Source organism: Zingiber officinale, chromosome 7B, assembly GCF_018446385.1.
Source record: "Zingiber officinale cultivar Zhangliang chromosome 7B, Zo_v1.1, whole genome shotgun sequence".
In the NCBI taxonomy this organism is placed as follows: Eukaryota; Viridiplantae; Streptophyta; class Magnoliopsida; order Zingiberales; family Zingiberaceae; genus Zingiber; species Zingiber officinale.
Genome location: NC_055999.1, coordinates 13,203,614 through 13,216,846, shown reverse-complemented (window position 1 = coordinate 13,216,846; position 13,233 = coordinate 13,203,614). Strand labels below are relative to the sequence as shown.

The 13,233-nt window shown below is 38.5% G+C and overlaps 2 protein-coding genes across 2 annotated transcripts; one reads left to right on the top strand and one right to left on the bottom strand.

The window, feature by feature from the left end:
• Positions 1-3,003: 3,003 nt before the first annotated feature.
• Positions 3,004-4,050, bottom strand: LOC122005363. The gene is made up of 4 exons (XM_042560388.1): positions 3,903-4,050; positions 3,582-3,785; positions 3,343-3,516; positions 3,004-3,272 (listed from the first exon to the last, which is right to left on the bottom strand). The coding sequence occupies exons 1-4, from the start codon at positions 3,906-3,908 to the stop codon at positions 3,216-3,218; spliced, it is 441 nt and encodes a 146-aa protein (XP_042416322.1). The 5' UTR covers positions 3,909-4,050; the 3' UTR covers positions 3,004-3,215.
• Positions 4,051-4,244: 194 nt separating this feature from the next.
• LOC122005362 (L-type lectin-domain containing receptor kinase IX.1-like) lies at positions 4,245-6,412 on the top strand. Its single transcript, XM_042560387.1, has one exon. It carries the CDS (start codon positions 4,301-4,303, stop codon positions 6,272-6,274), a length of 1,974 nt encoding a protein of 657 aa, XP_042416321.1. The 5' UTR covers positions 4,245-4,300; the 3' UTR covers positions 6,275-6,412.
• The last annotated feature ends 6,821 nt before the right edge of the window (positions 6,413-13,233 follow it).

Here is a 13,233-nt window from a genome sequence, read left to right as displayed (position 1 = left end):
CCCTCAGACAAGAACTTCTTATAATCTTAAAATAAAATATAATATCATTTATCTCAAATGATTCAATATCGAGAATAAAATATAGATAAATAAATGAAGGTAACATTTTAAACACCATATGATATCAATCCTAGAGCTCTAGAATATATGTATTGATCGCATTCTCACAATTACTATGCGCTGGCTTTCACATGCACGAAAACCGTGGCAGTGCGTGATCTTGAAAAGATTGAACTCGTACTACAAATTTCCGAACAGTACGAGAAAAATAAATGAATGCTCGTGGAGTGCAGTCCAGCAATTACTTCTCACACGCAGTGGATTTAATTTCGAAGACTACTACTGCCTCACTTTTGTATTTCTATTTTTTTATTAATTTCAAAAGAAAAAAAATTCAAATTTATTATTTTTTCTTTTTTAACTTTTTGATTTGACAAACGGCTCTATAAATTTAAATTTTGCAGATGCTCTAAGTACTCCTTGCTGAACACGTGGATAAGATGCTCTCGTCCCGCCTCTCATGCTGTAGCTAGGGCGAATGCATGCATGTGCGTATCTGCGGATATTCTCTCGCAATCCGGCGGTAGATACGGCGGTGGCTGTGTGCTTTCTTTCCCCCCTCTCCGTCGACGTACGCGCAGTGCATGGGGAGGCGCGAGTTCGACGTACGCATCTGCATGCTTGATGGAGTTTGAGTCGGGCCGACAGGGAGCCGCCGCTGTGACGACTGTGAGCATACCCACTGCTTAGCTTGATCTACTCTCTTATCTATCTAAATTTACAATTTATTATCTTGGAGGAGGTAGGAATTGAGAGAAAGAAAGCTGCTTGTCAAATTTATTGCTCTCAGATCAGTTCAGTTCTATGTCTCTCTCTCGCGCGCGCATATATATTTTGTTAACTGGATTTAGTCTATGCGTGCTGTGGTTGCTTCTCTCTTCAGTCAGTTAATAGTATGAAGGGCTTTTTCATAAAAGTGGAAATGGGTTAAAACAAAACTTCCAACCCCTTTCTAAATATATCACGCTCAATTCCTCGTAGTTATCATTAGTTCTCTCATGGATTTACTTTTGGACTCTTTTTAAAAGATCTCGTACCAATAAAAATATTTTACATCTTTTTAATCATATAATCTTTTTTAAATCTTTCTAATATAAGACTTTAATTAAATTTCAACATATATTTATAGTATGTGGTCGAAGAAACACAAACTTAAAGAGTTTAGGATTTACTAGGTACCGATTAGGTTTTTCAAATGGTTAATCTACATGATACTGTAGATATCTGGATTAAAAAAACACACAAACTTAAATAGTAGCAATTTATTGAAGATGCTATAACAAAGGAAAGTACACCGATTTAATTTTTAAATTTTTTTTATAATCAAAATTATTATGAACCCTATTATATCAGATACTCTTTATTAATAATTTAATTTAATTAAAATTGTTGAAGTTTGATTAAAATTATTTTAATTTAATTAAAATCGAGTTTATATTTTTCTGATAATTATCACGGTTATTGATATTGTGAAGTAAATTGTAATAATTATGATTATAATAAAATTATTTCAATTTAATCAACATTATATATAATAAAAAATACATTTATATTAAAATATTATTTAGCAACTTAATTAAAATTATTTAAATCATTCTGACTTGATTTAAGTATGGTAGCGATCATGGCCATAACTACAACAAACATACTATAGCAATTTTATCCAGGTTAATAGAAAAATATTTTAATATAATTATGATTTTAATACATTGAAGTGCTATTTTATTTTATTTTTTAAAAAAAACTTCTCTTTAATAAAAAAAATAAATCAGATAACACCTAAGCTAGGGACGAGTGATGAGTGACCCAGAAATCCCACATCATATGATTATATGTCTCATTAGAAAAAAAAAATCTCTATAAATATATTATAACTAGAGATCGAATAACAAATACTTGGATAATATTCATCTGCTACATCTTAGCCCCGAGTAAAGCAAATAAGAATAAAAACTTCACTTTTCAAAAAATACTATGATAAAAAAATATATTTTTATTTTTTGCCCAATAATTACCCTTCTTAGAACATTTATATCAGTTATTATATTAAAAAATTTATTCTAAATTTTAGATACTGTAGTTAAAAAATATTTACATTAAATATTTTATCTATTTCCTAAATTTTATATTTATAAATATTATTTTTTAAAATTTATAAATGAATTATATTTTCAAGAAAGAAAAAAATAGGAAAACTGATATCTAATAGTATTATGAAAAATGACAATCCAAATTTAATAAAATAATTTTTTATTTTAAATTATATATTTTAAATAAGAAAATGGATACAAATACTCTTATACTACAGTTATACTGCAATTAGGAGTTAATGGCCTTCTTAATTCTGTGGCTTTCGTCAGATTACAATAAGTCCTTTTCATCTGTTACATCAGTGACGATTGCATGCATGTGAATGATCTCGCCATGTTCGTCTCCATTTGGATTTCAACTTTAACCAATTTACTTTTCTTTAATTACTTTTCACGCTGATGCCAATAATTATTATAATAATAATAATATAAATAAATAAATAAACAGGACATAGCTTAATTAAAGGATCTGGATAGAAATTTCAAAGTAGGCTCAAAATTTTAGAAGGATGTTAACATGAAAAGAGGTAAGGAAGGGACTGATGCTGCCGAAGAACCATAGACGTTTGGAAGCAGCCAAACAGCTTCTTACGGCAAATTAGTACTCTCGTCCAACACCTCCATTCATTGCTTGCATCTCCCAAATTAATGAAACCTCCAATTCGCTTTTCTTCCACCAGCCAATAACAGCAACTCCAGTCATTGCATTGCCTTCCAATCATTCACCAGCAACTTCTACTGTTATTTTTTTTTTAACTTGTCTCTACTTTTTTCCAGGAATTTTACAATTTCAATCGTAAAGAACTTCTGGTTCTAAGGGGTGAAGAACAAGTACTGGCCTAGCTAAAATTGGTAAGCTGAAAAAGGACTTTAGATTGCCACTGATCATGCAATTAATGAACACATACACTTACACACACACACACACTCACCTGCTTTAATTTGGCTTCTCAGAAAGTAACTCAATTTTGTCTCACCATCTTTCTTTCGCTTGGCTTTACATTCTGGTGAAAGACAGAAGAGCAGAGGAAAACAGGCGTAAAAGAGGTTCAGCAATGCCCCTTCTCATGCACTGCAGTTCAATCGCAGGCAACTCGTCCACAGGCTCTTCAGCATCCTCTTCTGGACTCGAATTTTGGAACGCAATTAGGGAGCGAATTTAAAAAGGTGGATAAAAATGGAGGAAATTTACCCTTCTCGGCTTCTCCTGTAGGAGCTCAGGAGGGATCTTGTACAAATCTTCATCCACTGCCATTGGAGCTCTTCCGGGCCTCGTTTGAGCTCTCCCAGCATCATAAACCTTCTTCCCCTGACTCCTCTCTTGCCCTCTCTGCCGCTGCTGCTGCTTCAGGTCTCCGATCTTCACCTTAAAAATTAATTACGAGAATAAGCTATGCAGATTAAGAGCTACAGATCGCCTTAATTAATTACCTTTTTGATGATCTGGGCCTGCTCCTCCTGCTGCTGCTTTATGCTGTGAGAAGATTTGAAGAGATCATCATAAGCTGGAGCTTCGCCATGGAAGTGCCCTCGGAGTAGACCGGCCTGCATTGCTGATTCGAAGTACTGGGTGATGGGCAGATCGTCGGAGTTGTCCCAGTCGCCGAAGGCCGGAATGTAGCGGTGGCGTCTGTCCTGCAATCACCAGCAGATTCGAAGTCAATGATGGATAACTACTGTATCGATCGTATCAACTGCTTAGAGGGAAGCTTGTGTGCTCTCTCTATCTCTGTAGCCACCATGTTCACATACCTCCATCGTTATCAGTATCAAATGGACAGTAACTGGCAGATGGAAGTGTGATCTGAGGAATAAGAGGGGTTTTATGGAGGGGGTAGCTTCGTTTTAGTCCTTAGATTATAGTTTATATCAAAGTTAGTCCTATGTTTTAGTTATACGAGAGTATTTTCATTTTGCCCCGAGATTTAGGCTTTCGGGCCTCCTGTTTTGTTGGGCCGGACCGGCCCGTTTTGGGAGGAGTGGCAGTGCTTGGCGGGAACCGGCAGGATAAGGAAATTGACTTTCTTCAAGTCAACCGATCAGAAAAATCTAACCCAAACTGTTTTCCACGGTCGTCAGGACAGAGTCCATCAAATGCCTTCTTCTCCAGCGGTAACACAATCTCTCTTCTCAAATTTCCATCCCTAATCATGTCTTTCTTCTCCCTTCTCACTTGCCTAGCTTTCCTTTCCTTCTTCCTCGCCGGAATTCCTTTTGCTTCTTGCATTAACTTCACTGTCTACGACTTCGGATCTGAGTCGGCCATCAAGATCTCCGGCAATATCAACGTGTCCGGCGGCCCGCTCCAGCTCACTGGCGGCCAACCCAACGCCGCCACCGCCTACTACGCCCACGCTATCCCGATGTGGAGCGCCGCCACCAACGAGAACGCCAGCTTCTCCACCTACTTCGAGTTCTCTGTCTCCTTCCCCGGCGGCGGCGGTGGCAGCGCAGTAAACTCCTCCACCACCGGTGGTTTCTCCTTCTTCCTGGCACCGTACGATTCGTTCGATCACAGGACTTCCAGAGTCAACTCGACGAGCTCCGACCGCCTGGCCGTGGAGTTCAATTCCTATCGGGTGAACTCGACCTCCAACGGCGCAGCCGCTGCGAACAACGACACGCTCGCTGCCCGAATCTCCTACAACGCAACCTCCAAGTCTCTCCTCGTCCAATTCGAGGACCTGATCAAGGCGAGTCCCAACTCCATGTCGTTGAATCTTAATCGCTCGGTGGATGTGAGGGAAGTCTTGCCGGAAAAAGTGCTGGTGGGCTTCTTCGTCACCAATGGATCGGGGGCGGCTCTCCAGAGGATCACAAGATGGAATTTCACCTCCGATCTCGAGCCGAAAAGGAACAAATCCACGCTCGAGTTATGGACGGTGGCTCCCGTCGTCGCTCTGATCCTTGCTCTGATACTGGCGGCGCTGACTTACTACATCTGTAGAGGAAGAGGGTCGTTGAGGACGAAGATCCTGTATTTTGCTATACTAAGTCTGGAAAAAGGCGTGACCTTTGCGCGTCGACCGTTGTTATTGCGTCGATTGATGACTAACAAAGTAGAGAATGCAAGCTTGAACTTGACCGAATCTATGGACGACGAGTTCAGCACGGGGACGACTGGGCCGCGGCGGTTCTCGTACCTGGAGCTCGCGTTGGCGACGAACAACTTTTCGGAGAAGAGGAAGCTAGGCGAGGGAGGGTTCGGCGGCGTCTACAAGGGGTTTTTGTGTCGGTCCGGTAGAGAAGTGGCGGTGAAGAAGATATCGAGCCAGTCGAAACAGGGGAGGAAGGAGTACGAGTCGGAGGTGAAGATCATCAGCCGGCTTCGCCACCGGAATCTGGTGCAGCTCCTGGGGTGGTGCCACGAGCGCGGCGAGTTCCTTCTGGTGTACGAGTTCCTCCCCAACGGCAGCCTCGACGCGCATCTGTTTGGGCGGAAGACGCCGCTGCCGTGGAGTATACGTTACAAGGTGGCGGCGGGGCTGGCGAAGGCGCTGCTGTACCTGCACGAGGAGTGGGAGCAGTGCGTGGTGCACCGGGACATCAAACCCAGTAACGTGATCCTCGACTCCGGGTTCAACGCCAAGCTGGGCGACTTCGGGCTGGCGCGGCTGGTGGACCACCAGGTGGGCCAGCACGCCACCGGGGTCGCCGGCACGCTGGGCTACCTGGCGCCGGAGTGCTTCCACACGGGGAAGGCCAGCAAGGAGTCGGACGCGTACAGCTTCGGGATGGTGGCTCTGGAGATCGCGACGGGGCGTCCGGCGGTGGAGCACGGGAACGTGGCGGTGGCGGTGCCGGTGCGGCTGGTGGAGTGGGTGTGGGAGATGTACGGAAAGAGGCGGCTGATGGAGGCGGCGGACCAGAGGATGGGGTCGGACTTCAAGGCGGAGGAGATGGAGAGGCTGATGCTGGTGGGGCTGTGGTGCGCGCACCCGGACCAGAGGCAGAGGCCTTCCATGAGGGAGGTCATCCAAGCTTTGAGGTTCGAAGGCGCAGTGATACCGAACTTGCCGAAGAAGATGCCGGTGCCGGTTTTTCCTTCTCTCCTACCGCCGACCCTTAGTTCCCCCAGTACGCCGCCGACGATCACATTCGGAAGCTTCACCACCGGAAGGTAGCTATCAACTTTAACTAACCACTGTTTTATTTGGTGTTATGTAAAGACTTCCCATTCCAATTCCAGTTCCAGTTCCAGTTCGACATTGTTGAATTTTGTGGAATTTATAAGAAAACTATGGTTTCCAATCCTCTGTATGATCTCGGTTGGACAATGTAATAGAGATTTTGGAGATTTCGAAGAATTAGTCGAATTAAAATTATATTAAATTTAATTTAATTTATTTTTAAGATGATAATATCAAGTTATCAGTGAGAGATGGTTTCTACTCAGTGCTAAATGTAGGTTGTAAAATGGTCGAATGCAGAGGGATCGAGTGGCAGTGCGACAGAGCGGTCAAGTGCAGAGTGGCCAAGTGACAGAGTAGTTGAGCGGTCGAGCGATAGAGCAACCAAGCGGTAGAGTGACAGAGCGACAGAGCGACCGAGTGACAGAGCGGACCGAGATGTAAAATGGACCGAGACCTACGATGGAAACAGTTTCTTTGAAACAAATTCGCTCTATCTCCGATTGTGCTTCGAGAATTTCTCAGGTTATTTGTTTCCCAAGATACAATATTTAACCATGATTCACTTCTAGTACTGGTCGTCATGATGAACTAAGAGGTACCCGACTACTATCACAGGTACACTGACTTATAAATTCTAAATCTTAAATCCTAAACCCTAAACTCTTACATCCAAGGACGGATCCAGGAATTAGAGATGAACTAGGTTGATTCCGAATTGACTGAGCTCACCAAGGACGCTGATCTTGTCTGAGAACAGTGAAGACGGTTGATTGGGGATGTGACTCTTCGGTTGACTGTGTGAAGACTCTGCTCCTCTCTACAACACAAAGAACATCAGTGCCGGGTCAAGGAAAGGGTCCCCGGCGTTGGTCTTCCGATGCTCAAGTCAGTCACCAGAATAGTGGAAAGACAGCGAAGAAAATATAGCAACAACGATAGCTCAAACACAAATAACGCATACCTCCATTAGTGTATGAATTTCCGTTTATATAGTACTCCAGTAACAAATGTGCACATTTCTCAAGGTACATACACGTTTTTCTTGTATTTGATATCATGGATGGAGCCACTCAAGGGCTGGGCTATAACCTAGGACAGTCCTTGTCCATCCCTATATAAATTTTAAATCTTAGATGGACGAACAACAGAAAGGATGAACAAGTAAGGGTCAATGGGTTCGAACAGGATCGAAAGAAAATTTTACAAAATGAGTAGTATTAGATAGCTTTTGTGAAGAGATTTTTAGGGTACGAATGACGAAGATATCGGTGAGAGAGAATGCATGAAAAATTTATTAAACGTGCAGTTAGCTAGATTTCGTCGAGATTATCTGTAATCTCATGGGTCCGATTTTAGATTCTATTTTTATCCATATTTTTCAATTGCAAAATTTGTTAAATAAAAATTATTTAAATTCTTCATTGTTTGTTAAATAAATAAAAAAAGAGGCCCGATCTTGACTAGAATTTTGATTGTTCGATGTAATGGAATTAAACTCTAGCCAAACAATTATTGACAACTAGTTTATATAATTTGTCGAATGGACTTATCGTGTGATAACAAATAAAGTATAATTATCTATAATTGTATAGGCATTTAAGCAGTTGAATTTGAGGGGTTTCTATAAGGATTTAAATTTGTAAAAAAAAAAGAAATCATATCTAATTTGAGATTATAATCTCTTTGATCAAGATAATTATATTAAAAAGGGATCTCGGGGATTTTAAATTAAATTTATTTTAATTTTTATACTCCCATATTTTAAATTAGGATACTTGTAGAATATTTATTATTAAATTCGTTTAATGTCAGGAAAATTCTATATCCTCTACTAAGGGCCGATCAATTTAGTCAATTTAATTGAACTAATTGAATAAGAAAAGTCAATTTAATCAATTATCCCACCTAACCAACTCCACTTGATCTACATGAGAGTGAGTGAATAAAATATTTTTCATATATGCATGAATTACTAAAAAGAAATTAATATTTTAATCTATTTAAATACTACATCCACAATAAAAGTTGTTTAATATTTTCTAGAAATTATTTTCCATTTGAGTAAAAAAAAAAAAGTCAAACTAAATCCAAGTTGTCTCTATGGCTCTAGTTGACCTTGAACAGCTGATATAGACGATTGTTACAAGAAATTCTACAGGGTGGAGCTTCAGGTTGGATTTTGAAGCAAGGCGAGGCTAGAAAATGTGGAAGAATCAACGTTGGTGAAACGGTTCTCATATTTCGTATTATCTGAAGAGAGATAAATTATATAGTCAATTTATAATCGATCGTCAAATGACTAAAGGATAAGACTCCGAAGGTATGTACCTACTAAAAATTAATCTCTTACCTTATTATAACATATCTATCACTCTCTAATAAATTAGGCACTCCTGGGAACGATTGATGGTGAACCCTCGAAGCAAGGTTTGATTCTCGTGTTAGGCGCATGCTCACTGTATTAAATTTCTTGTGCACCTGGCTGTCAAATTTGGAACCACTTGTGCTTCCCTAATTTCCCTTGATATTCCCTTGTCATATTCAAGACCAATAAATGAATGACACTTCAATCACTTCGAGTTTAATTTCTTCATGGATTGGAGACTTGGAGCAGACTTAAGCAGGGGCCATTTCGTTTTAAGAGTAAATGGTACGTTACATGTGTATGATATTAGAAACATTAATTCTCTATGTCTATGAATGTAAGCTCACATCATATCTCAATCACAATAATTTATTTAGTTTTTTACTTTGTGTTTGAAGTTGAGGCTAGTCTAAATCCTAAAATTATCAAATTAAAATAATAAGAATTTAAGGAGAGACTAGAAGGATTGTCAACCTCATTTAGTAATAAAAAAACACTTACCTTCTAACAAATTAAATTGAATATTACACATGGTCATCTCAATTTATTTACTATAATTTTAAGAGGTCGGATTCTTTGATCCGTATTGTATAGATCAAGAGATGATCTATTTATATGTATTAGTAAAAATGAATGGTCTCCATCTATTTTACAGGTAGAGGTCACAATTCCCGCCAATATATATAAAGGGATCATCCTCTAATCTATAAAAGTGAACCAAAGGTTCAATCCTAAATATTTTTCCAACTAAATTAATTTGATATTTAGTTAATATTTTTAAAATAAAATAATATTAATATTGATTATAATAATAGATTGATTGTGAGCCATATTTCACCTAATTTAATGTTTTCCTTTATTTTATAAGGTAAAGTAAAATATTTTATAATTGAAAAAAAATCAATTATCAACTAAGAGATTTTTTTTTTACTTTTGTCATTATCATACACCTGATATTCATCTTGTAGACTCTAAAGATACAACATTTTTAGAATTTCGACTGTTCATATATACTATTAAATAAGTAAATTTTAATTATAGTTCAAAATATTAGAATGATACAATGTTCAAATTGTTACTGTGTATGAAAAGTTAGTACATATGATAAATATCGTTTAAATATAATTTACTAAAATGGTAGGATCTCAAGATTCTAAGCTTTGGTCCTACAACTAAACCAATTGATCTCTTCTCGATTCAACAAAAGGTTTACATCTCGACAATTTGTACAATGTATCCGTATGTGGTAAAAAGATTAATACACTCGACAGTGTATCCGTATGTGATTATGTAGGAGACGTACATAGAACTTAGAAGTCCAAGATCACAAAAACATGAACTACACCTAATTTAGCAACAGATGTAGATTTTTCCTTTTTAGGGAAAAAGCCTTAAACTTATAAACCACATAAAGCATACCAACTGATTCTTGTGATATCACCTATATTTAGCAGCATGTATAGGAATCAGCAAAGTGTAAAAGCATAACCGTTTGACCCAGACATTCTGATATGATATAATTAAATGTAGATCTATTATATTAACGGTCTCTTTAGTATCGATCCTACGGATATAAAAAGAGATACATGTAGGTATGCAGGTGTCAGGTGGATGATGAGGTAACTCCCAGGTCGTTAGTTCCTGAGAATTAACCCCTGACTATTACGCTAGAGATGTCATGCGCTCACCGTCTGTACTATACCCTGGAGACAAGATACTATATCATCTTGATGTTTTATTTCATTTTAGTTAAATTATCCTATTTATCATGATACATAATAAGGAAACACAACATAAAGAACACTTCCATGATTATATCTTAATATCCCAATGCACTTTTCATGTAGCATATAGAGATTACTACAGCTACTTATTGTAATAACACAGCAGTAGCAGATACACAATGTGAAAAAGAAAACATTGAAGCAATTAAATGAATATCATAGCAATAATTAATATAGTAACACAACTAATTCCCTATAAAATTTTAGAACATTTCATCTTATGTTTCTAAGATAATGCGCTTTTTAGTTTGAACCAAAAAAGTGTGATTTGATATCTGATCCGGGTATTTAACAAAGCTGATATGAAATGAAACTCAATGAATTGATCCATCCAACACACCTAATCAAACACCTCCACAGCTACACGGATATAGATGAAGCACAAGAAACAAGTGAGTCAATAACTAGGGTATGTGTTTAGTTTCAAGTGTTGTGACAAAAGGAATAGTCAATTAATGAAGCATGAACTTGTGTGTGAGAACACATAGAGCCAAATCTTTTTTCTATGATTATTGTAATCACTTCTAAATATATTAAGTAGAGTTCTCCATCTCCCATTCTTTCGCCCCTTTAATGCTAACCAATTCAACTTAATAGCAAGCATGTTAAAACGCAATGTACCAATGCTATGTAAGGACAGTGTCAAAGTAAAAGAACTACACTAAAAAATATAAATATAACAACAAAACTTAATAACATACTGTCATTAATTAATACAAGCAGAAATTGTATCTGACTTAACCAGCAATACAAATAGAAAATAGCATGCTATCATCAAAACTTAATAATAAGTTTATTTTTGAACTAATCCAATCAGCAATTTTGATAAACATAAAATAAAATATCATCCAAGTTCAATCTAAATGACATTCATCTAATAAATTTTATTCGAAATAGTATCATGATTGTCCAAAAGTATATCAAAATATAAGTACCAACAACCTAATTCAAATATCTAATTCATTTTAGATGGATTTTATTGAGTCGCTTCACCACATAATTTCTCCTAAATGCCTTTAGCAATGCGAAGAAGTTGTCAACCTTGTGTTATCCTTGAGAATATACTCCCCAACATCCATAATTTCTTGCTCAAAGAATTCAGAAAGTTCTATTAACTCATCATATATCTTCATTTTTCTATCACTACTCTCAGTTTATTTCTTGAAGTAGGTGGAAAGTCCCTTCATCTCCTCATTAGCCTCATTAACAGCAATAACATATTTATGAATCTCTCCCACCAAGTCACCAAGAACATCATCAGCCTTCCCTTTTCTCTTTCTAGTGGTTAACTTCTTATTTGACGGACAAATTGATGAATCTGGGGTCTCAGATTTTCTTATTGCTTGGTTGACATTATTAGATTCTTCATCTTTGTAACATTGAGCGGGGGTTTCTATATTAAACGTGTCAACCTTTTCATCGTATAAATTTATCTCTTCTACTACATCAACAGGGGTTTCTGCATTAGCTCATGTGGCATGATCTTTCCCCCACACAAACATCAAGTCATCAAGGTGGGGGAACTCTTTGTTCCTTAAACAAATAGCCGGATGATTCTAAATTAAAAACATATCATTAGCAAAAAAAACCCCCACAATCATCAAAGAAATTGAAAAACACAAAGTAGAAAAAGTTACTTTAACCCAATCATCAAAGACATCTTTTGTTGTAATGATACACTTCGTAACATCGTTCCACCCAAATCCACTACTATGATTCAACATCTCGTTGATAGCATAGAACTGTCTCTTCAGTAGCTTGTACCTAGACTCTATATGAGGGATAGCCTTTAAACTGTTTGATGGCAATTTAACAGCCATGAGTTTCTCCAAATGCACCAAGTACCCAGTTCGAAAACCATTCTCGCTCTTCCAAGCTGAATCTTTGCTCAACTCAACAAGGCAGTCAACTAATGCAGCATCCTCTTGTTTTGTCCACAAGTGTTTGATGCTGAGTTTTTCTTTTGAACTTCGGTGACATTAAACTTTTTACTTGTTCAACTACTTTTGGCATCTTTTGGCTCTTTCCTTCTATTGAAAATTGAATTAAACCATCCAAATAACACATTATTCTTGCATAAAGCATAATCAAATTATTTAAATGAATAATATATGATCCGGCGGTATAGACAGGGGACCCCCTTTGAGGGGAATCAACGCCACGTGGAGGAAAAAAGTCAAGGGCAGTGTGAGGTTCAGCCGACCGGAAAAGGGGGGACCGACCGGTCGAACGGGGTATAAGCGGAAGCAAAGACTACCCGACGGGGAGTCGGGTCTCCGACGCTCATGGTGAATAGGGTCGCCGGGTCGAGCGGGTAGCCCGCTCGGCCGAGGCGTAAAGTAGTAATGCTGTGAACAGTTTCATCCGAGCACACGACCTGGAATCTCCCGAGCGGATCAGTACCTACGTCCGGTCGGACGTGATGGGACTGCCGAGCGGCCGGACGCTCGGCGCGGGAACAGAGGAGACAAAAGGACAAGGGAAACATCGAGAAACATCTTCTGACAACAGGCATGTCCAACGATCAAGTCATACGCTGAACCTTACGACAGAAGGTTCTGCCGTCCTATCAGAGAAGTGCTCGGACTGTAGCAGTATGGTGTCAGGCAAGCTCTTCTGACAAGCCCATACCGAGGTATGGTAAGAGGACACGTATTCGCCTCGGTATGTGTGCATAAGCCTCTTCACAGCTCTATATAAGGGTCATTTTATTAAAGTATTCTCCATAATTTCTTGGATAGAGCTGTTTCGCAGTATGTGTGCATAAGCCTCTTGTATTCGCCTCTCAATGCAATTTCTTG